General features: G+C 40.4%; 1 protein-coding gene across 1 annotated transcript in view; it reads right to left on the bottom strand.

The window, feature by feature from the left end:
- Window positions 1–25,489, bottom strand: part of ST8SIA1 (ST8 alpha-N-acetyl-neuraminide alpha-2,8-sialyltransferase 1) — a gene marked incomplete at its 5' end in the record, with an annotated part of 97,354 nt that overhangs the window by 35,546 nt on the left and 36,319 nt on the right. The window contains 2 exons of the mRNA XM_083860407.1: window positions 3,941–4,033; window positions 8,595–8,704. Of these exons, the coding sequence (XP_083716533.1) occupies window positions 3,941–4,033; window positions 8,595–8,704 (203 nt within the window). The remainder of the gene's footprint in view (window positions 1–3,940; window positions 4,034–8,594; window positions 8,705–25,489) is intronic.

Genomic DNA, 25,489 nt, shown 5'->3' on the forward strand with positions numbered 1-25,489 from the left:
GGAAATATTATTAGTTGCCTCTGAAATGTACGGGACACTGGAAAGCAAATTTAAGCCCACTCAAAATCCATGGGAACCTAATAAACAGCAGTGATATTTAACTGGCATTTCCAAGCTGAGAGGCAGAGTCATTGCATTTGTTAGTCTTTAGTCTCATTCCTTCGTCATGATTTAGTGCAAGACACCGGATGCAGCAAAACCTTGTCAAATGGCACAGAGATCAGAAAGGTGAATTAATTTACTGAAAGGAAAATGTTCTCATTCAGTAATAGAAGTTCAAACTTCCACAGAGGCAATAAACTCACAGCTCATGGATAAAATACCAAAAAAAATCAGCTGGCCTAGAACTCCCTAAATGCTGAGAAATATCTATTTGGAGTATTATATCCATGTTATTGATTATATAAGTGTGCATAGGTTAGACAAATAAGCAGACATGGCACTAGGAAGGAATACTGCTGCAAACAGCATCTGTTTGCAGATTTAATTAGAAATTTAGACAAATTATTATTGTTTGACATTTGCAAGAGTTGTTGAAGACAATAAAAAATTCATAAAATTTGCTTCTCCTGAACAGCCCAGATCCAGTGACTTTAGAAACAGATAATAATCCACATCCACAAACTCAGGTTTTTAGTTAAAAATCTTATTCCATTGGTCAAAAATCATCACTGCCTCTTGAGCATTTTTATGTTCACTGACTTGTCCCTCCCCACAGGTGGAGACGAGGGTTCAGAACATGGAAACAACCTCTGCAAGTGACATAACCTTGATGATTTTTCCCAGAGTCTTAAGAATGGCTGTAGGCACATCACAGGTCTCACTACTGCACTGCCTCTTCCCTAGGAGGGACTTGCAGCAGCTACTCTTCGAAAGGAAATAAAACCCAGAATAAATATAAAATAATGTTCTGCCTACAAAGAGGTTCCCTGCAGGCTGAGTAGGTTGGTAGGGGAATGAACTGGAAAGATCAGAGATGTGGGATTGCAGTCCCACAACAATACTCGGGGGTAGAGGGTGGGAGAGGTCACCTTGGCCCCAGGAGCTTTACACAACATTTCAACCCCAATTGCAACCTGAACACGGGCTTTGACAGAAAAGTTAAGTTCTGAATGGAAAAAGCAGCTTCACCCAGGAGTGAAGGACTGTGAGTTCCAATATTGACTGAAGAGAGATGTCTGTGAAAAATTTTAGACAAAAAAAAGAAACTGGGACAGTCAACACATATCCTCTTAGACTGGAATATTTCTACCACAGTACATCTATTGTCAGTTCTCCTGTATTATACTAATTGAAGTTAGGGTACGACATTCCCAAAACCCAAATGAGTAGGACATTCAAAGGGTACATTCAAACCCCAATGAGAACAGAGCAAACTATTTCACAAGTGAAAATTGTACCATCTGCACAGCCACATTTCCTGCTGAAAACAGAGGAGGAACTTGATCTTTAAGTTTTGCAAAAAGCAATGTTTACAAGTTATTTTTAAAGGCAAGGTACTCCTAGACTAAATTTGTGATTCTTCCATCCTAAGGCGCTAAATGGAGAGGAAAATGGTGGTTTCTCTGCAATAACTACTGCCAACAATTTGATTTTCTAAAGGCACTAATTCTGGTTTTAGAACCACACAGAAAAATGCTTTCACATCCCTGGTATGAAAAGTTTGCCCTACTCAACATGCGTCACCATAAATTATCTGGTAAGGAAAATCTTTCAGAAACCACGAATGGTGTTGCAGGACCAAATCACTAAACCTGCCATAAGACACTTGAGAGATAATTGAGATGTCAAGAGTCATCAATATCAACATATTTCAAGTAAGGACAAGAGGAGAGGGGAAGAATGACAATGAATAATCCCATTATGTGATGCTTGCTAACTCACAGCTTAGAAACAGATACATCAGTCACAAATCTGAATGTCTTTGAATGTTATGAAAATCTGGATTTATAAGCAACCTTAATTCCTAAAAAGGCTTCTTTCCACAGGAGTGATGACAGAGTTGTACTCTTTTATTTCTATTTTAACTTCCAAGATACAACCCTTTTCCCCACTCTAGCTTAACACACAGGAGATAAAATAATTACTTTGGGCAGCACACAGGAAACATCAGTCAATTATTTTTTAAAAAATTAAAAATTAAAACATTTCTTCCTGACCAGGCAGAGGAAGCAAAGCCTCAAAGGAGGTTTCTGCCAATTTTCAGTGCCCTGTGTCATTCTCAATTTCTGGCTGTGTGTCTCCCCCTGATCAATACACATGCACATACATTCCACAATACTCTCTCATCCAAGGTCTTACCTTACAGTTACTGTCCACTCCCCTTGAAAACTAATTAATCACAATCTTGTTTCCTTCCTCTGTTTTTTCCCCATTTCCCACCCCCCTCCACTCCTCCTTGTGATATCCACCCCTCACAAAGTAGCACCTTGCTCTCTCCAACTGCTTCTTCAACCATCTCCTTATTCCATCCTTCCCCTCCTGCTGGAAAACTCCAATGTGGCTCCACAGTCTCCTTGAAGCATCACTAAAACTCTTTTCCTTTTCTGTTCAAAAATAGTAACCACAGTCAGCTTTCTACCCCAGACCTTGATGGAGGGGAGGGTGCAAAACATATATGCCTGAGTTAAGTAATCTTCTGTCTTGAGAACTGTAAAATCCTCTGAAAGGTTGTGTTTCACACTGCTCCTCTTCATTTCATCCCAAATGCCATGGCCAAAGTGATCTTTCCTTGATGGGATGTTCTGGCCATTTCATTCCACTTCATAAATCAACTAGTCATCTACTTACCACAGGATTTCCAGATTCCCTGTCTTCAGATACACTGCCCTGAGTAAATCCCTGATTTTTCCTGGCACCTGGTGCCATTCCCTGCCAGTTCTGCTTGGTTTGCTTTGGTCTCAACTCACAAGAATCTCTGTGCCTTCTCCTGCTCAAGCACTCTCTGCCTGCAATCAGCTCTTGAAGCTCATTATTGCTCCATTTCCCTCCTGCTCGCCCTCTCTGTTCTACTCTGTCAAAGACTGTCATCCCTTCCACACACAAAACTAGAGAACCCTTCAATTCCTGAAAGAGAGGAAAAATATTACATTTAAATACCATCAAACATCCATTTCCAAGCCAGTGCCTTCCTTTTTAAAACACCTGGCTTTCCACTATGTATTTAATTTCCCTGCTTTACTTTCTTTCACAATCCTTCACCGCCCAGTACTCACATTTCTTTATGCCTAATCATTTTCTGCTCATCCCCTTGGTTCATATTTTTTCTCTTGTGTTTTTCAGTGAATATGGCAGGTTTCTACCAGATCTTTTTCTGTCTGAGAACAACCTACCTCATTTCAGATGATAAACACAGAACATGGCAATTAAAATTCAGGACGACAAAATCAGAGAGATAGCACTGACCTTTTTTTTCCCCACTCCCTCTTCCCCACTCTCATCAGTGACTGACATTTGGAAAATTTCAACCAACTCTAATAAGCAACACAAATTTGTCCCAGTTTCCTAAGAAAGCAAAGCTCGTATGATCACACCCTGCCAAGCAGTTCCATCCTGACCTCTTTTATACTCTGTAAGTCAGTATCAAACAAATAATGCAAAGGCAGAGAGGACTTAGAGTTATCTCTGCTGAAACAAAGAGAAACCCAAATTAGCATCTTCATGAACTGTGGGATGCAGCAGCCAGCAGGGTAGTTTGGGGCACCCATCAATATGTACCTCCCTCAGTTTTCCTGCTTATACTGAAAGGATCAGAAGTTTAGCCTTTAATTATTTCACCCAACACCAAACCATTGCCTAATCCACATTTTCCAGATTCCCCTTCCAGGATCAGATCATTAAGAACACAACTCTGATGCATTAATTTCTATAACACTGATGAAGCATTTTTATTTTCGTCTACCCCCAGACAAAACCAGAAAAGGAAAAATCTTCTCTCTACCTTTTCTGAATGATACTGGGATTTGCAGTCACCAGTTGAGTTTTGGATCCAACGTCCTTGCTGTATTCACTGGATAGAGGAGGAAGGTTGCACCTGCACGCAAAGACAGTCAAGATTTTAAATGACATTCAGGATTGACAGGCTTCAGAAAATGTAAAAATGCTGTATTACTGGACCAGGCTACAATTGTTCCCTACTGTACCACACCTGTAAGCATTTTTCTACCAGACTGTGGGGAAATAGGAGAAATCAAACCTTTTGCAGAGATGGGATCTGTGTAGCTGCTAAGCAAAATCAAGGGTATAGACCTGACATTTCTGACAGGCTGAAAGGCTGTGGAAGAGGCAGTTACTATCTATAGAAAAACTTTTTTTTAATCCAATCTCTTTAAAAGTTCTGATTTTCACTCTGTTTTGTCTTGTTTGCCAGTATCAGGCTCCAGATTGATAATTATAGTATTACAGGCATTATAAGTGGATTTTTTAATATTACACAGTGGGGTACCATCATCTTATGGAATTTACTGAGAAAACACAGAGAGAAAAAAATTAGGAAGTTTTTAAATATGTGTGTCTCAGTTTTGCTCATCAATCTTGTTTTGGTGGGCAGGATGATAATGGAATAGAGCCAAAGCAACTGAGCAAATTTACTCTGGGAAGCAGAGAATTAAGACTCAAAAAACCTCAGAAGTAGAGGGGAATATCCACACAGTGAACAGTCCTAAAAACTCCCTTGTAAAGACCCAGGAGGAGGAGGAAGGTGCAGGAGACAAAGATGAAGATACATTCAAAGAGTATCCAAGCCTGTGCACTGCCCCAAAAATTAGTCAGGAGAAATCTACACAAAGCATAAAAATTACACTAAAAAGTGGTTTCCAAATGTTTTTCATTTCAAATTTCTCCTTGAAAACAAAGATGTGAACAGCATTTGGAATGCTTAAAAGGCAAAAATGAAAACATGATTCTCAAAGACAGGCAGAATTTGGAATTTTTTTCAGAGAAAGGCTTTTGGTGTTTATGTTGCTACGTTGTTGGGGTTCAGGGTTTTCTCTCTGCAGTTTTTGTTAACTCAGAAAAACAAAAAATCAACCAAACAAAAAACCAAAAAACTAAAACCAAACAAACAACAAAACCCCAAATAAAACCACAGTGGTACTGTATCAGCCTCTATCTGCATCTAAACACCAGCTCTCAAAACCTTAAATTCTCATCATCAAGAAATACCAAGGAAAAGGACAGCAATGTCCCACCTACATGGAACACAGATGAATTAAATCACATTTACCAAGAAATACAAAATTTCCAGGAACATTTTCTTCTTTTCATGAGTGTATTTGTTAAGATGTGTACAATGTATTGAGATTTCAGTCAAGGAACAGTTTCTAGTTCACTCTATCACTAATTAAGAGAAGCTAGACAATTTCAAAGACAGAAAAAAATAATCAGAATAAGAGGTTTCAGAAATTGCAATGAGGGAAGAGGGAAGAGGGAAGTGAGCAAGACTAGGGAAGTTTTAATTCTCTGACATAACAAATGATAAAATCTTAATGAGAAAGAGTTCCTTAAAATGAAGTAAATAAAAGTCAAACAAATATTTGTGAAGGAAGATTTATAGCTGATTTGCCTTAGGGTAGAGAGGTGGCATAAATATCTCTGGCAGATCACAATATTTAATGCTCTCTACTCTGAATAAACACAAGCTCATAGGGCACGCTTTAAAAAAAAAACATTTTTGGTTAAAGTTGATTTAAAAGCACTCTGAAGGACTAAGACCTCACTCTAGCTTTTATCATCTCAGCATTTAAATAATGACAATTCTTTCATAAGCCTGTCACAGATGCATTATTTAAATACGTCTAATTCCTTTCATCATTAAGTCTGATTCCCACCTTACTGTGCAGGAAACATTAAGAAATGTCCTGAGTATCCACAGGAAACTGTAGGAAATCTGTTGCTTGACCTTCCCAATTGCTTTCTTGGATAGGCCAGCAGAGTGCTGAGTATTCTGCAGGTGAGGAACACACTGAAGCACAAGCCTCATACTAAGAAACTTTATTTTTAATTATCTTACTATTGTATCTAGTACTAAGAAGTAAGTATACAAAAAATAGAGTCAAAAAGATGGCTTAGGACTATTACCCAACACTTCTCTCTTAAAATAAGCATTAGCAAGTAGGGAGGGGGAGAAATATTTTTTTTCATAGAAATAAGAATGACAAACTTGAAAATCAGAAGAAGAGCCCATTATAACCACAATACCTAGACATTAGACCATATGCACCTTTCTCATTGCATATGCAGCTTGTTATGCCTTAGGGGCTGAAAACTGCTGCTCTTTTCATCTCTGTGCTGGAACAACTGTGTTTGTAGAAGATGCTCAGCAACCAGATGAGTTTAAACTCATTAAATAACCTTAGCAATTACAACATATGACTGCAGCCACCTTCTCTCATATGACAAAGCTTATGGAAATATACATAAGTGAAATCAAAACTCATGCAAAGGGAATTAACAAACAAGGGCAAAACCAGGACATTTCACACTGCAGAAGTACTTTGGAGATATTACACAAATTTCTTTTCAAAAAAAAAAGGGAAGTGTAATGGAAGTCACCATTGTGCTCCTTCTCTCTCAGATTTTAGAAACGAGATTTAGAAAAGATCAACTAAATGTTCCATAAATATGATTTCATATGACTAATACAAGAGAGCCTGCAGACAATGACTGGGAATTTTGCAGGATCCTCCCAATCACTTAGTTCTAAATCAAAACAAGCTCTGTACGTATAATGGTTGCTTTACCCTCCCTGCAGAGAAATGGGGGTTTATGATCAAGCTAAAATAGCTACTGTTTTGTTGGGGACTTTTTTGGGTTTTTTGGGGTTTTTTTTGTTTTGTTTGGGGAGTTTTATTTTGGGGGGGGCGTTTCTGGGTTTTTCTTGTGGGTTTTTTTTTTTGGGGGGGTGATGGTTTTGGGGTTTTTGTTTTGTTTTTAACTTCTGTTGTTTTTGTAACTGATTGCTCCTACAGCATTTTAATTTCTAGGAAATATAACCATGCTGCAGTTTCTTGTATTTAGTCTATGGAACACCTAAGGAGTTTTGCAGTAATGGCAATCAGAGTGCTGCTCTCTCCCCCTGTGCTTTACATCTTCTCTTCTGTAAATGTCCTAAGTATGTATTTCCCTTTGCCTTTAATTTTTTTCTTTTTCTTTGCCTTAACAGCCATTTAATAATGAAGGCGTTTTTTGGTCTTTGAGATGCAAACCAGAAATTACAGTAATGGTTCAGAGCAAATTTGTATTGCTTTATAATAAGCCATCAGGATCTAATAAGGAGACTTGTTATAGTGGGTGTTCTTTATGCATCCATCAGAAATCCAAAGAAACTCCAATTCTCATCTCTCTTGGAGCATTCCTCCAGTTTCTCCCACACAATGTTTCTCTTGTTCGTGTTTATCAGGGAGGAACTAATTTCTGTCTTTCTTCCTTAAGGATTGCAGACCTAGAAAGTGCCAAATTTAATCACAAAAGCAGTAGCTGGTTCAACATCCCTCCTGACAGGTTCTTATAAATTAAGGAAGGCTGGAGGGAAAGGAAATGTGAAGAATCACAAAAACCTCACATCAAGGGAAGAGATTTGGCCTTTCCTCAGACAGTCACCCACAGTTCAGTCTTGAGGGAAGAAAAACAAAGGAAGATTTTAGCTTCTACCAACTCAAGCCTTGCCCCATAAATCAGCCCCTCCTCATTCTGAGTTCCAAAGTTTGTATAGATGGCATTTAGTTTCAGAGGACAGAGCACAGAGCAGGATGAAGAACTCTGGCTATCACTGCATAAATGATGAGAAAAGTGGCTCCTCAGCACCTCCCTGAGACACTGCACAAGCTGTCTGCTCTGGGTTGCAGTGTAGGATGTACACAAAGTATTTATTCTATCACCATCTTCACGGACTGTTAAACCAGGTGGGGCAGTGTTTTCCCAGGCCCCTGCCTTTGGGCTCTTCTGCTAATGGCCCATCAATGCCTGGCCCAGGACTCACAGGTAACTCCCTCCAGGGGTTATCTCTGTTTAATGGGCCATCAAGGACCCACTTCACAACTCATCATCCCATTGTGAGATGCTCTGCCCGGGGGGAGGAGCCAAGCATTCCCACCTGGATATAATCTGGGATTTGGGACAGGACAAGCAGCCCTTACCCACTGGATTCCCAGAGGAGCAGAGCTACCAGACCTTTCTACAGGATCACTGCTTCAGGAAGACCATCTCATCCGGACTGCTTCCACCAACCTGCTCAGATTGTATTCTGACTCTGTCAGTGGTCTTTTGTATTATTGCATTTGGGTTTTTTTATTTTACTTTTTTCCTTTCTTATTATTAAATTGTATTTCTGACTTGGAGCCTCTCACTCGTTTTCTTTCAAACCTCGACACTGTCACAACTCCACTGACCAGCAGGTTGTCCCTTTGCAGAAACAAGCCAAAACTCCTTTTTTGCCTCTCTCCATACTTTCCCCCAAACTGCTTGTGTAAAGCATCCTCCAAAGGCAGGGCAACCAGGCAAATCATCACTGATTAACCGCGGCTGAACGGGTCTGAAAAGCCTGAGGTGTAGCAGGTGGAAGGGGGGACAATATGTTGTTAAGGTCTCTGTCTTACCGCATGACAAAATCTGCTTGATCTATTTGTTTGCCACAGCCACTCTTCTTCAGGATCCCACCGTTTCCCACCACGGAGCATTTCTTCAGTGGCAGCTGGAAGGGAGTAGCCTAGCAACACAAAACAAGACCAGTTTTACATGGGAGAACACAAACATCTTCGTAGCAGACACTCCTGGAGAACCCAGAGAAGTGTTTGGGGCTCAAAGTGACAGAAAGAAAAAGGAGAATTAGGAGTGAAGAAAAATAAAAAAAGTACAGAAATTGGCTGGTAAGTACATGTAGAACCAGTCTGACCCCCACTTCCCAAACCAGGATGCAACAAATGTGATACAGAAGATGATTTTCTGCAAAACCCAAACTGCCTGAAGTCCTGATACAAACACTGACCAATATCAGGCAGTTCACAAGCTTTCCAGGCAAGCTGCAAGGACACAGAGGAAACAGGGCAACCAGGAAAACAGGAAAACAATAATCCATGGAGAGTGATCTTCCTGAGCTGATATACAAAAGACACCTCTGAGGAAGAAAGGAAGGAAAGAACAGGGAATGCTCTGATGACAGAAGTGTACTGGGAATCCGGAGTCACCCTGGCTCTCTCCATGGTTGTGTTGCTGGGGCAGGTCAATCCATAGCCTTAGGCAAAGATATTTGGAGCCTGACAGCACCTCCTTAAACAGCCAGACACATTACAAATCAGTATTTGCATCAATTAAAATTAGAGTGGGACCATTTTAGCTGAGGAGCTCTTGTAGCTGCTTAACAGGGCATGAAAGTGCAAAGTCAAATGGTCATGAGATCCCGAGCAACAAACACAGCAATATATTAAATCTGTATAGTCCTCATTCCAGGGGATCTCAAAATTATGGATGGGACATGTTCCTGTCAGCCCCAAGCCTTTTGAGAGCTTGGGGCAGTCCTGTAAGCAGCAGACAGCACTGTAGAGCAGCCCAGCATATGAAAAAAAAAAAAAAAAAAGGTGGTGAAGAGACATGTGAATTTAAAGCAGTGTGATTTAGCTACAGAATGTGATTTGTCTACAATACAAGAGTTAATATTCTCCTCAAGCGAAAAAAAATTGTGCAGGGATTTTTATTTATCAAGGCTGTCAAAGCCTGACTTTGCAGCAGAGACAGGAGTTACTGCACAGGCCTCAGAGAATACAGATGCCAGGGAGAGAGGATGCAGCACCACAGAACAATTCTCTCTGGGTGGCCTCAATTGCCAGTACAGAGCAACAACTGACAGGGCATCATGTATTCATCAGGCACTGAAATACAGGACATGGTCCAGAAAACAGACCCAGTATAGCAGCACAGATTCTGCATTTTTTAGAACTTATTCCTGCTGTCTTATTTCTCTTCTTCCTAGATTGACTTGCTTTGTCTACCTTTCTCTGCAAACTAGACACAATTCAGCTTGTATAAAGTCACAACCTGCTTTTTAAAAAATAAGGTAACTCTGAATTAAGATGTGCTTAAGCAGAAAAGTAAATTTTAGTGTCCTGAGACCCAGCTATGGTTAGGAAAGCACTAACAACACAGCAGAGCAATACTGACTATGCAGCTGCATTCCTGTCCTGTATCTGCCTTCTCAAGAACACTTTTTAATTTACAGTTATTGAACCAGGAGTGTATCTTGAGATTTAAAGGACATCTCATTTCTGAGGTGACCCTGATCAAATGAAAACTCACATTCTCTGTAAAGGGGTGGGTGGTGGGAAGCAGAGGAAATGTAGACTACGTATGTTCTATAAATAACAGTCCCTTCCTTAAAGATACATCAAAGCTCCTTTCATGAGAGCTGGTTATACAAAAGCTGTGCCAAACCACAAAGGCAGCAGACATTAACTCTTGCCTTTAAGAGTAGTGGGCACTGTCACATAAATTCAGTGCCTTTAGACCCCCCAAATAGACATTCAGCAGTTACTAAATGCTTCCAAATTCTGGGGGTTGCAAAAAGCATTTAATATTGCTTGAGATGACTTGCTATCCTACGAGTGAAGTTTATTTCCTGTTCTGCTTGGAGATGATAATACCAGTTCTTGATTGCATACGTACTTCAGTTTCCAAGAGCTGATGAAGTTTTAAAACTCTTGTCCTTCTGTTATCCTGAACACAGGCTTGCTACCTGGTGTGTGCAGAAAATTCCCACACCAAGGTGAGGTAGTTCCATTTTTTATTTTAGTTTGTGCAAAGTAGGGAGCATGGTGGGAACCCACAATTTGTGTAGATATACACAATTTCTACATTCTAACAAACAGTGGTATAAACACACATTGGTTCCAAAGTACACTAATTTTTCATTAATCAAACCCTTATTTGCTACCTATATCTCTTGCTTATCATTCTAATTCTTCTTCCTCCCATTTACTTAGTCTTGTTGACTTCATTCCTGGTGGCTCTTGTCCAGACAGTCTATTCATTTCAGAATAACACCCTCTTTCCCTTAAAACAAAGGATTAGCCAAGCCTATAAATTTTCACAACTTTCATAATGCAACTACTTAATCATGCCTGCCAAGGTATAGCTACTGATTAACAACAAAATAATTCCTAAGTTTGGATCACATCTTGGACTAGGTATCACTTCAGAAGAGTCTAAGAAGCAAAAGAACAAGATCAGGGCTGACAAAGTGATGTGAAGAAGGCAAAGGAAAGCAGAAGGGGCAGATTATATCATCATCACTGCCTAATCTGTGAAGATCCACTTGCTCCATGGACACAGGAGGAAAACCAGGCTAAACAGAGCTCTTTGTGGAAGCCACCATGCCCACCATGCTCACAGACACTTTTACCTCCCCCAGTGCAGTACTGAAGATTCAGGATATGGGACAGATATCAGAGTCTACACAGGCCTCTATCTTAAAATGTCCAATGGCCTATTTTCCAGAAGACCACACTTTTAAACTTTCTACAGACATCAAGCAAAGGACATCATTCCAATGCCATTACCAGCATGTAGAGGGGGTTGCAAAACCCAAAAGATTGTCTCTGTTGCTTGGTGGCATTTCAGTTGCTTCGAGCTCAGTAAAGAGCAATTAGGATGACCTGGGAGAAACTTGCATTTGTTACCCTGAACATGACTTTTTTTCAGACGTTCGAATCACAGATCTGTGTTATTGCTGAGATTGCAGGGACATTCCTGGAACTCTTTGTCCAAACAAACACAAAACTGTTCACACAAAACTTATGCAAGTCTTAGACTCAAGTGTTGCCCATAAGCAACTATGAAACATATGTCTTTTTTTTCCTCTCTCTACAAAACCATCTAATGCTTTCCTTCTTTACCTTCCACATCACAACACTTTGCTAGGCAAATTATCAGTTCATAGTTGACAGTGTGTAAATTCTCACATTAAAGGGATCCCAGCTGTCATTTATGCTAAATGGTCACAAAAAGCTCAGCTGTTTTTCTCCTTAGAATTCTAAGCTAGCCTAACAAATGCTGGCTTTAGGCAGCATTGTTGTAACAAAAGCACTTCCACTAATATTAGCTTCCTGAAACTCCGTTATTTTCATTGTCAACACATCTGTTATTTTCCTCATTCATAAAATTTTTATGAATGGCCAGAGTCTTGTGGGTGGACTGGAAATAAACAGCCTCAGTTTGTTTAGTCTGACAGAGAAAATGTACCAGAAAACAACCAACTTATCCCCATTATTAAGCAATAATTACCATAGAATTTACAAATACTTGTAAACAGTTTGGGTATTGGAAATAAGCAGGATGAATTCCCTTGTAAACATAAGTCAAGTACTTTATTAAATTAATTGCATAGGCCATTTTTCAAAAAGGTATTTCCCAACAAAACCAAACAGAGGAAGGTCCCATTGTCTCATTTTCCCCTTTTTAAACAATGAAACTCTACTGACAATCAGTGAAGCTGTTCTAGTTCATATTCATGTAAACAAAAGAACCTGCATATCCCCCTGCAAATTCAATGACAAATAAGCACACAGAACAATAGATTAAAGACTCCCAGTTGAATAGGGGACTAATTTAACAAAGCATTTCTCAAGCAATTCACTGATTAGTTTCATCATTCATCTGAGTAGAAATAAATCATTGTCAAAAGAACATTACACATACTAACAAAAAATAATTTTAGATAATGCTACTCTAAATCACTTTGATTTCATTGTTAAGTTGTTAATGCACTAATTTTTTGCCCACTCACTGCCAGAGACTTTAATCAGAAACCAAGTTCTTACTGGAAAAACGGGGAAAATTACAGCATTAAGCCTCTGATTTAATGCTGAAGATACAAAAATCATTGAAAACACTGCAAACATAAATTAGCATAATTTATCTTTTACATAAGCATTTTGAATTTGAAAGAGATGCCTTGATTTTGCTGTCCCTTTTGAGAAGGCAGCATCCTGATGAGAAGGGTGAAGCTCTACTGAATTTCCTAAGGAGCCAGCAAAACCCTGAGAGCTCAGGGTGGTTTTTCACTGCCAGATGCTGCAGGGTGGCACAAGCTCCTTCTCCATTGTTTACAAATCGTGTTCGGTCTGCTGCCCCCCTTTGTTCCACCTACAGAGCTGTCGAGACGTGACAGCTTGAGGATAAAAACCCATCAGTGTCAGGGGCAGGCATGTTCCCAATAGGGAAATGTGTGTGGGGGCTGTGGTTCTTTTCATTTTATTCACCCCTCTCCAGCCAGTTATATCCTAACCAGGTGCAGGAGCCCAGAGCAAGGAGTGACCCAGTGACAGCAAGGGGACAGAATCACAGAATGGTTTGGGTTGGAAGATCATCTTGTCTGGTGTTCTAACACCTTCCACTAGACCAGGTTGTTCAGGGTCCCATCCAAACCCACCTGGTCTTGAACACTTCCAGAGATGGGGCAACCACAACTTCCCTGGGCAACCTGTTCCACTGCCTCATCACCCTCACAGAAATAAATCACAAATTCCACATATCTGGTCTAAACCTACTCTCTCTCACTGGAACAGGTGGGACTCTGATTAAAATGTGATTATTACAAGAAGAAACAGCAGCAGGGACTATGAAATTTGATAAGGAAGAGATCCTACACTGGATCTCCAGCTACCTTCTTCAGTTTATTTTAGCATTGCCAACCAGGACATGTTGATACCTGAAGCTCATTGTTTGTACAAAAGAGAAGTTGTCCAGGTGGGACAAGCTCCTCTGTAGGTCCTCATGTCCCAGTCATGACAACAGTGTCTTTATTCAGCCCTGAACTGGAATTCAACATTCAAGCTTATGCAAACTTTGTGTTCATCATAAATATGTACTTCAGGCAGTATTGTTTTTCATTACATTAGAACCTCAGAAACTATTTACACAGGGACACAGGGCTACAAACTCCACCTGGAAGACTGAATACATTGCTGTGCTGCTCCAGGAAAAACTCTGCTATCCAAAAGGATCCATGAACTGCAGAACAGCCACACATTAAAGAGAGAACAATTTGCAACATTATTCACATAAACCACGGAGTAGCAGTGACTAAGCTGGCAGTCACTTTTAGTTCCAGCTGTACTTTAAGTAGGAACTTCAATATGTGTGATCTTTAAGAGCTTTCTATCCAGCATGATGTCACTGCAAGGGAGCACTTGCTTGGAATTAAAAGAACATTTCAAATTGCTGATGTGGCATTTAATTTAATAGAGTCAGCCTCCATACAGCCAGGAGAGCACAGTGTGGGGATTATGGAAAAAACAAACAAACAAACAAACAAACAAACAAGCAAGCAAGCAAGCAAGCAAAAGCACATTTGTAGATTGGAACAGCCTATTGACTGTATATCATAGACAGTATTTTAAACAATGAATGCTCTGGCAATGTCAAGGGGATTCTTCCTGATAAGACAAAAAGAATAAACAGGTGAGAAATCCCAAAGATCTGCAAGATTTCTGGATCCAAACTTTACCACCTGCAATGCATTAGGACCCCAAATTTTGGATTAAAAAATATAAAAATAAAACATCATTTGGTGATGTTGTGGGTGTGGGGAGAGTGTCTCTTATTCTGGGAGATGTTTCTATTTCAAACATTTCCACAACTGGGAAGCCTCAAGAAGAACTTATGTTGCCTCCTAAATAGCTGGATTTAAATGTCCTGTGGAGTCATCTAGTCCCATGGAAATGGTAGAAAATGGAAAAATAGTGTACAAATTCCTTGAGGAACAGCATGACCAGAATCCATAAACAACTCCCTCTGTTGGCTTCCCTCACCACCTTCTCATACTCTTGAGTGACTCCTTTGATTTCTTCTTTTTAAATCCTATGTGATAAGGCTAAGCCTCAAGTCATAGGACAAAGAACTAAACTCTTCCAACATCCACAGGAACACTCAGCAAATCCTCCTTTTCCCCTGATCTCCTGACAACAGCAGATGCCATGAGGCCTGGAGGACACCATCATGCTGTGTGGGATTGTCAGCCCTGCTCTGCTTTGCCAGCACCTTTGGAGACAGGTACACAACAGCCTCCCTCTTACATTTCAGCTGATTCAGGTTAAATCCGGGCTCTGTCCAGCATTTACACAACCTCCCAGATCACTGGCACTAGGTGGCAGAAGGACACGTGGGAACAGCAGGTATTCCAGCACTCATTTCCCTGTTTCTTCGCCTGCTCTAAGTCTGAGCAGAAGAGGAAAAGCTGTGTATCAACCTGTAAACACCAGGGTTGCATTAATAAAAAGCTCTAAACTTAAGGCAAAAAAAAAAAAAGTGCACCAAAACCTTTTCAAGTTTTGACTGTGTCAACTTTTCATGGAAACAAGGATGAACACAAATCATCACTTCTGGGGTGGGAAACTACTTTTTTAATGTCATGCAAATCTATTAAACAACATGAGTAGTTATCTCATGACAGTTTAACGAGCTTTTCTGCAGGTCTGGGAAAATGCAATATAAACTTCAAGGCAGTTATCTCCTGTTTTGCAATGCTATCCTGGCTGAGGAAATTACTCTCTGTAGGGACACACTAACTCTCATGCACAAGAGCCTCTGTTAAAGTAAATAACTGCTACATTCCAGGTGGAGAAACGAAGACAAAAAACAAGTAATATGACTGCCAAGTGACAAAGTCCTCCAACTCTGCCTATGCTTTCTCCCTCAGTGATTTCAGTTTGAGTAGCAAGCAGAAATCAAAAGAGAATAGGGAAAATTGTAGGGTATCTGCTTGCTTATGTCTGGTGTAGGAATAAACAAAAAATGTTTAATTGTTCTCTTGTTGCAGTGTGGGACAACACATAGTCAGCAAGGAAGGTATCTGGAAATTTTGCAAGACCAACTACTGCTCAGTAAGGGATAGTTTTTGCTTTTCTCAGTTTTCCAAAGGGTTTATCAACAATTTCATGTTCTTCAAAATCTTACTAGCAAGACACAGTATATGCAATAAATAAGTTTCAGCTAGTTTCAGCTCATAAAAAATAAAAAGGGCTTCCAATCCTACTTGTAGAAAGGACAGTAACACAGAAAGGAGTGGATCTCTGAATTCTTGATCCCATTGATACAAATAAGCAGCTACAGCAAAGGTAATTAATCAACTTATATAGGCATCAAAATACAGGTTTAGTTATCATGGGAGGTATCAAAGTAGTAACACACTTCCATTTTGACAGTACCTCAGACAATGAACCTCTATAAGGAAAAGATCCTCTCATCAACAAGTGATCCTTGCCGTTCTGTTACCTCTGAATAGTTCAGATGAATCACTGACGTCTTTTGAGGTTCATTAGTTAAAAAGACATCAAAAACAAGTACCAAGGATTGAACTCTCCAGGAGATTTGCAATTAGAGTTTGAGCAGAGTTTGAACACTAGGATTGGTTTCTCAGCAGCATGGAAGGACTGCTTATGTTAGTATTTGCACACTTATGTTTTTTTCTCCTCTATTAATGAGAAAAATTAAGCCTCTTAAAGTTTCACTTACCTTATAGATAAGGAGGCAAAACATAACTTTTAAGAACAATTTCAGACTTTGGAAACTCCAAATTTTACATCACATATGGAGATTATTTACCAGTGTATCAATCTGCATCTTACACCTTTACTCTGTCCTTCATGCAGAAAACTACATGGCATGTGATTTGGCGCATGTAACTAACAAGACATGAAAAGCTGACACATAAGACTTGCAAAAAAAAAAAAAAAGCACACAAAGAAAACAACACAAAGAATCCCACAAACTGCACATTAAGCAAGGGTACAGATCTACATTTAGAACAATTTCTTCAGGGCAGTCTTTCTGCAGAAAAGGAGAGCCAAGGTTAAACAGCCCTTGCTGGAAAGTCGGAAAGGAGGTCAGCAGCATCAAAGGATTTGCATATAATGAGTGACTACCAATGTGTGCAAAAAGCTGTGTTTACCAAATGAGGAGGCAATTAGAGGGAAGTGCAGTGCTATATAATGTCATGTCTAAAGGTTATGAAAACAGAAGTTTAGAAGGCCAAGGAGGTAAAGGGGAATAACTACTGCAATTACAGAACCAATGAAGTTTCCATTAGCTATTTATTTTTTCTGGTAATTAAAACAAAACTCCTTAAAATGTATTTTCACATAGAGGCACGAGAATAATTAATGAATAACTTATCATGACTGATTTGAATAAACAACAACCTTATAAGTGTTCCAGAATGGAACTTATGTTCCTGGATGTGGCACTCAGTACTCTGGTCTAGTTGACAAAGTGGAAATTGTTCAAAGATTGGAATCAATGCTCCAGGAGGTCTTTTCCACCCTAAATGATTCTGTGAAAGTACTTTTGGGGCTCACTCCTCTACTGAGAGTGCAGCCAAACAGGTCTCAGGGACCCAATCCAGCCTAGGACCAAGAAAGCACAACTATACTTTAGAATCTGAAAACTAATTTCACACAAAGATCTTTGCTTCCTGACTTGATTCTTCCCTTGCTTTTAGCATCATAGAATTCACATAATCCAGTCCACCTCCTGCTCCAGCCAGGGCCACCTGGTCACTCACGATATGCAGTTTCTTACATGTCAGGACCATGGACAGCTCTAAGATCCACGAGGGCACCCCGGCTTTCCCTGCCATCCTCTGGGAGGTGTAATCACATTCCCTGAGGGAAGAGGCTAAAACAATTGGTGCTTGATTAAAACAACCTCTGTTCGAGGCTGAAATTTGGACAAGACAACGATAAGGTTCAATAAACTGCAACTCTATTCTGACAGCTGGACAAACAAGCATGGAAATAAACTTTCAGAAGGAATTCCTCCACAGAAAGGTGGCTAAGGATTGGAATGGACTGCCCAGGGAGGTGGTGGAGTCACCACCCCTGGAGGTGTTTAAGAAATGACTGGACATAGCACTCAGTGCTGTGCTTATTTGACAAGGTGGTGATTGGTCAAAGATTGGACTTGATGGCCCTCGAAGTCTTTTCCAACCTTAATGATTCTATGCTTCTGTGAAATCACAGCAGCTGCTAGGATATCATGTTATTTTGTTATTTTTAAGGTATTGTCAGACCCAGTAAGTAGGTTTTGAGCTTTCTATCAAGCTAAAAAAAAATATATTTTTCACTTAAAGCAATTCCCAAACCTAATGCAAATCCAGGGCAAACTAATGAACGTCCAGAGCAGCAGGAGGCTGTTAACACAATAGGAATGCACTGGATTGAATACTCCCTGAGTAATAAGCACTGCACAACAGCAAGCTACTTGAGTCTAAAGCCTTTCCCTTCACTTTGTTTTTGGGGCCTACTTCAGCCCCAGTTTAATGGCTAGGCTGAGGAAGGACAGTTTCCTATCAGCAAGCATTTGAGCTTTGTGACCTGGAAGAGGATGGGGTAAAAGAGCAAACAACTTGGAGTGCCCCAGCAGGGAATATCCGAGTCCCCAGTAGGGATGAGAGGTCATTAATTAGGCTCATGCTGAACTCACTATCAGTGCTTGCAAACATGTAACAGGAACACTTAAACATGATGACTGCAGTTTCTATGCAGCACATCCAAAGACACATCATTGGGCCACACTTGTTTCTCTGGCTAAGAAAATTACTCTGTTCTGCCTCTTATACTCACTCTGCTGCTTTAGTTTTCATTCTTTTATCAAGAATTGTCAGACAAGAATTGTCATGATCTTTTTTACCTTTTGAAAACTGAATTGTCTGATTTTGATAGTCCCCAAAATTAAGCTTCTAAATTTTCCTTTATCTTCTTTATTCGCATGATGAATCTCATGGAAGACAGCACAAGTTGGTTGTTGGCTTTTGATAAGAGATATATAAAATCATAGAATGGAAGAGACCTTAAAGGTCATCTTGTTTTAGCACCTTTCACTAGACCAGGTTGCTCAGAGCCCTCTGGTTTCATCTTCCCACAGTATCTTTAATTTTTTTTTTTTTAGAGCTGTCTAAGTCAATTAAAGAGAGATATTCAAGTGTTGTTGCTCTCCACATGTGTCTAGATAGCCTTTAAAGGGCAGACAAAAATGACTGCAAAATAACTATTTGAATGTTGTACAATATATTCTTTCTCAAGTGTGTCCAGCCAAAAAAAGCCACACTTAGAGAAAATACTTTTTCCCCTAGGCGTATAATTTTTTATATGACCTGTAATTAGAAAGCCAGATTAGATTATCTTCTCTTTTTTGTTTCCCTAGTAAAGATTCGACACAACTGGACCAACTAGACCTTCCATTTTTCTCTTGGTCCTCTGATAATGCCATGCATGACACCTGGAAGCAGTGGATATTAAACCATCCCACTGCTAACAACAAAGTTGGCACCAACATAGTGCCCTTTTTGTCCCAGTAAATGAGATTTTAGTGACTCTAGAACATGCAGAGAACAAGTAGATTAAACAGATTCTTTTTAACATCATCCCTACGGTAGTCTTACATTTTCATACCTTTCAACATAGATCTGTACTCTTTTCACCACAAACAAATGTGACTCTATCTTGGACTGCCAGAGCCTACATATTCTCTTCTCTTTCATTCAGTCTCTCCTTTTTGTCAGCAAAGCAATGGCACATTTGGGTGTTTTGTGTCAGAGTTAAATCCCAAAGAGAAATTTTACCAGAACTACTGAGTTTCATTGAGCTTTTGTATGAAAATGTTGGAGGCCTGTGAATTTGTAACCTTTCACAAATCAAATCAAGATTCAACCGAAAAGTTCGTGGATATTAATAAATTAATGGCCTGCATTTTTCATTCATGAAATAGTTTAGTGGCAAAGCTTCCACTTAAGCAGTGAGAATTTTCACCAAGGTTTCATTAAGCCTGAAGAGGACATTTGTAGATAAAACTGACTGGCAGACTCTGCATTCCAAATATTCCAGTGAAGAGGAGGTTGTTTTACAACACTTTGCTAAAGATAAATTAGCAATGATTCTACATCAGAATTCAAAACGGGCGAGTCTTTCACAGTGAGTTTGGCAAAGTGGTGGGTCACAGGCTACACTAGTTTGTTTAAATCACTTCTCCCACTCCTACTTAAAATTCAGACATCCAAATTCAATACATCAAAGAAATGCAAGAGCTCCACTGAACTTGCAGTAATTCATATATAACAAGACTCCACACAGAGCTCATCCCACTGCAGAACAAGCACAAACCCTACGTGTTTCAGAGCAGGAGCTCTCCTCTGTCAGGTCAGCCAGGGGTACAGATTAGACACCCCCTCAGGCCTCTCAAACCTCAGATACTATGAATGCCACTCATCCCAGGGAGTGGTGCAGGGAATAGCTCCACACAGTTTTGCGTATTGGGTGACCAAAAGGTGAAATAAAATCCCCTTTCCAAGAGCATTACATAGGAGGATGCAAGATTTTAGGCAGCCAGCACTCAGCACTTCTCCCTTTCTCCCAGCTGCCACACACAATGTATTCCAAAAATGAAGGCACACAGGCAGACAGACAAAAAAAAAAAAAAAAAAAAAAAGGTTTTGTTTTGTCTGTCTGCCTGTGACAGAACAGGTTGCCACAAAGGACAGACCTTTAAGGCAAAATTTCACACTGTAATCAAATAAAACCCCCCCCCTGTAATTTCTAACATGAAGCATGTGTACATATGAAGAAATATCAAGCCCTAACATGGAGTTTTCAACAGATTTCCTTGGTAGATAGAATATTTATTTTCCATTACTTCCAAAGTGCTGAATGATGTAATTGCATATTCTTATGTATCACACACGTACCCCTACAAAGAGAGACTATAGCAACAAAAAGGCAATTAGAGACCATAACATCTGGGAATAAGCAATAAACAGAGAAAATAACAAGCTCCATACATGAATGAAAAAAATACTGCCATGATTTTGTAATAACTGCATGAAAAGAGTAAGTGCTCAGTGCTGACCCAGCAGATGAGGTAATAGCCTACACAGCTGATTGAACAACCCTGAATTCATTTTCTCTAAACACTACTGTAATTTATATCCATTTTCACAGCAACAGTGGTGCCTTAAAGAACCTAAAGCACAAGTAAAGCTCAGTCATTCAGTTAACAGCCAAGGCAGCTGTAAGGATAGAAAATAAAATTATTTTCTCCATAAAAATCTGTAATTTCTACAGTGAATTTTAAATTTGATATATTCCATGCATGAATTTTAAATTGAGGATAATTTAGGCTAGCATTTCTCAGTATTCTGATTGCAATCAGGGCATGTGGTATGTTTAATTTCTCTTTTGATTGTTCACAGGTTTCCAGGATTTGGCTTGGGATCTGATATCCCAGCAGCCTTTCCATGGCACTCTAAGCACAGAATTCCAAACCCCAGAGAACCTACAGCCTGCAACACAGCCTCTACTGTATCTGCTTTATTTTCTGTTCCTTCCCTCAAATGAAAGTTTCTCTCCTCCATCCAGATGAAACTACTGCAAGTCCCAAAAGAGTGGGAAGAATATCAAAGTACAGCGTAAATTGCTCTTAACACACCAGCAAAGTAAAAAATAATTTTCACTCAGCTCATCATTTTTGCAGAGACAGCTTTTTTATCCCTCAAATAAGCAGCTAGATATCCACTGAAAGCAAAACATAAAGACATGGCAATCAAAAGACAACTTTTAAAGCAAAATCTGTGGTTTTTAAATTTACTCTTTCTAAGAGGAATTTGGAGTGCACTGCCAGTAAGTGGTAGTTAGGCATATGTTAGTGAAAGGAAAGACTTTGAAAGCATAATTTCAGAGAAAATGCTTTTTGAAAGACCATGAATTCTGGTGGAAAGGCTACTCATCAAAGCCAAATGTATACCTTTCACATTTTTGCAAGCTGTACTGTATTTTAAAGTACAACAGGATATTAACATATTTGCCAGAGAATGGAAGAAACTTCTTCAATTTACAGGGAAAAGGGGTATGAAGTGACTGACTCAGATTGCTGCCAAATCAGGAATCCTGCACAACTTCTTTCCCATATTAACTCAAGTTTTAATGAGATTTCAAAAATGAACGGCACCTGACCCACTCATGAGATATGTAACAAAATAATTGTATATGGCTTCCAAAACCCTCATCTGCAGAGCATTAAAATAACATCAAATTATCTTGAAAATTCCACAAATGTCATCACAACATGCTAATTCAGAATGGAACCAGTGTATTTTTGTGATCTGAAAAGATCAAAACAGCACACAGAAACAAAGAGAGGGAGCAAAGGAAAAACATCGTCACAGAATCATTTAGGATGGAAAAGACCTCCAAGGTCATCAAGTGCAACCTTTGGGCCATCACCAGCTTGTCAACTAACCCAGGGCACTGAGTTGAACACCTCCAGGGGTAGTGACTCCACCACAATCTTTACCATCTGAGGTCCTCTTTCACCACTAAATTTTACTGGGTAAGACTAGAGGCAGCTGTGGTTTAGATGATGCAAATACAGAAGGTACCAAAACCTCACACGGGCATTTAAAACCTCAAAGAAATGAGGGTTTTTTTTTCCTTTTTCCTTTAGATATGGCAAACCAAACATTTAATGCCCTTCATATAATTTAATTCCACTGGAGTTCTGCTCTAGGTTACAGATTCACAGCCTGGCTGAAGTAAGATGGCCCACAGTGGTCACCTGGTCCCATCTCCCTGCTCCAGCAGGACCACACCAGAGCTCATGGCACAGGATTGTGTCCTGATGGTTCTGGGACATCACTGGTGAGGGAGACTCCATGCCCTCCCTGGATTATCTCAGTCACTGCACAGGGAAGAAGTTCTTCTTTATATTCAGGTAGAACTTCCTGGGCATCAGTTCCTGCCCATTCCTCGTCCCATTGCTGCATCCCATGGAGCAGAGCCTGGGCCCTGCTCTGCGCCCTCCCTGCAAACACTGACAGACAGGGAGGAGGGCCCCCCTTAGTCCCTTAAGGCTGGACACCCCCAGCTCCCTCAGCCTTTCCTCATCAGAGAGATGCTCCAGTCCCTAAATCATCTTTGTTGCCTTCCAGAAGCTCCATGTATCTCCTGTCCAGAGGAGCTCAGAACTGGACACAGCACTCCAGGTGCTTCTCACCAGGGCTGAGCAGAGGGGCAGCCTCACCTCCCTGACCTGCTGGCACCGCTTTTCCCAATGCATCCCAAGAGACCATTGGCTTTCTTGTCCTCCAAGGCGCTGCTGGCTCATGGACAGCCTGTTGTCCACTTGCACCCCTGGGTCCTGCTCTGCAGAGCTGCTTTTCCAGCAGGTGAGCCCTCAGCCTGTGCTGCTGCTGGGGTTGTTCCTCCCCAGGTGCATCATGCTACATTTGCCTTTGTTGAATTTTAGACAGTTCTCTGCCCATCCCTCCAGCCTGTCAAAATCCTTCTGAAGGGCTCAGGACCTCCTCCCATATTTGTGTCACCAGTGAACTTGCTGACCAAGCAAACTCAGATTCTGCTAACCCCTCAAGTAACTTGATAACCCAATCACAGAAGAGAAGTGAAACCTGTCTTGGGGGATCTGCAGAGTGGCCTGCAGGAGCCAAGCATATCTTGCTTTTATAAAAAAATACTACCTCTCCTGACAAGGTTTGTTTTATCTGTGTTCCTATACTTTCAAAGCCACAACAAGGCTATCAGAATAACATGAGAACATTATTACACAGTGTTACTACTGTGAGAAAAAAGCCATCTAGACAACAAAAGAATAGGCAGCAGCAAAGCAACTGCAGCTCCTACCTGACACCAACGATGAGCATATCATTTTACAGAACAAAAACTGGCCATGAAAACGTGCTGTTTTCTAGAGCACTTTGAATTTCACTCCAGGTGTGCAGATTACTCTGATATTGGACTAATGGAGTAGTACTTCCATGGAAAGGGGCTGTCTCGTCTTTATGCAGGATTCATATGCCCACAGCAGGACAAAGCAGAGATGCCAGAAGCATTACACTGTGGGAAACAGGTGCAAAATGGGATCTGTGCTCCTTGCCTGCATCCCTGCAATGACTCTCTGTCTCTGTGGTCTGTGCTGAGCTGCATGGACTCCACACAGCGTGACAGTAGCCCAGAAAGCATCAGTAGGGAGTCAATTGATCCCCCAGCTGTGATTAAAAAGCCAGCTAGAAAGAGATACTAACAAAGATTGAAGAATAGCAGCAGTAGGTGGGGAGGCCTGGGGGCTACCTAGGAGGGAATGTAGACAAAAATGTGCTGAGAAAAGAAGGCTAAAGATGTGAAGCAGCAGAGCAGGGAGCTGTCGTCCCATCAGAGAAGGGGATACTAATCCAAAGGGATACTGTGGGTAGCAGATATCTTTGACAAAAGGCAGCACAAAAGTACGCTGGAATGAGAGGGTTTTGAAAAAATACTGATTTCATCTCACCCTCTTACCTGTAAGAGAATTAACCACAATGTAGTACAATGTACATGCTAGTTCAGCTTACTTCTATATTACCAAAATACCTGTTGCTATCAACAAAAGGTGCATTTACTGTTGGTTTACAATTTTTTGCCGTCTCAGACAGACACCAGCTGAAAGTTCAGCTCAGGCATGGAAAGATCCTGTCCCAGCTGACAGGCCAGAGTTTTGCTCTTTATTTAAAGAGCAAGAGATTTAAAGACTAAGTGCCTATTATGAGAAGTTCTGAAGCCAAGACCTCTGTGAGGTCTCTTGGCAAATCAGGCTTGACTTTGATCCGTCTTGTACATTGTCATCTCCATGGAGAAGTAGCAGTGGCGGAGTCTTGTAGAACATTAGCCCTTGGAAAACGTATGACAAAAACCCAGTTAGGCTGGTGGCACTATTTAGGAGCTGGGCAACTTACAGCCCAACTTGCTTTTCTGTAGCTAGAGATGCTCTGAAGGAATGAAAATGCACTTCATCAGTGGGAACACAAAACTAAATGGGATATGAAAAAAGAAGCTCTGCTGAATAAAAAAAGGCAGCATTTTTGCAAGCTCACATATCTCTAAATATCTGGGCTTTAAATGACTTGACAGAGCTGTTACACCAGACCCCCTTCACTGCAGGTCCCCTCAGAATGGGCACCAGCCACCACATCCAGGTCCCTGCCAGGTCAAGTTGGCCTTTCAGGTCACCCTACCCTGGGCAAATATTACCCTCAGCTAGGGCTGGCAGAGAGAATCAAGTGCAGTGTTCCATAAAGCAGAGAGCCAGCAGTACTCACAGGAAGGGGGAAAGAAAAGAGAAAATATAGCAGGGAAATAGTTATTAACATGCATTTTACAAACCAAATGAGTGCGAAAATCAAGTTTACATGGTTAGAAAGAGTAATATTGCATGGAGGTAACTGGCATATCAAACTTCAGAGTACAGGAGAAATGAAAAGAAGGTCCAAAAGCTTATATTTAAAAGAATAAAACCAAGTATTATATCTTGCAAAGCTAATTGCTGTGAATGAGGAGTTCCTTGCAGGATCAAAACACTAATAATGAAGCAAGTAGGAAGGATCTAATTTACATTGGAGTAGAACCATGCTGAACACTTTCTAACTTTGCCTCTACATTTTTTATCTCTGATGAACAAAGACCCT

Source organism: Zosterops lateralis (genome assembly GCF_965231275.1).
Source record: "Zosterops lateralis genome assembly, chromosome: 4".
NCBI lineage: Eukaryota > Metazoa > Chordata > Aves > Passeriformes > Zosteropidae > Zosterops > Zosterops lateralis.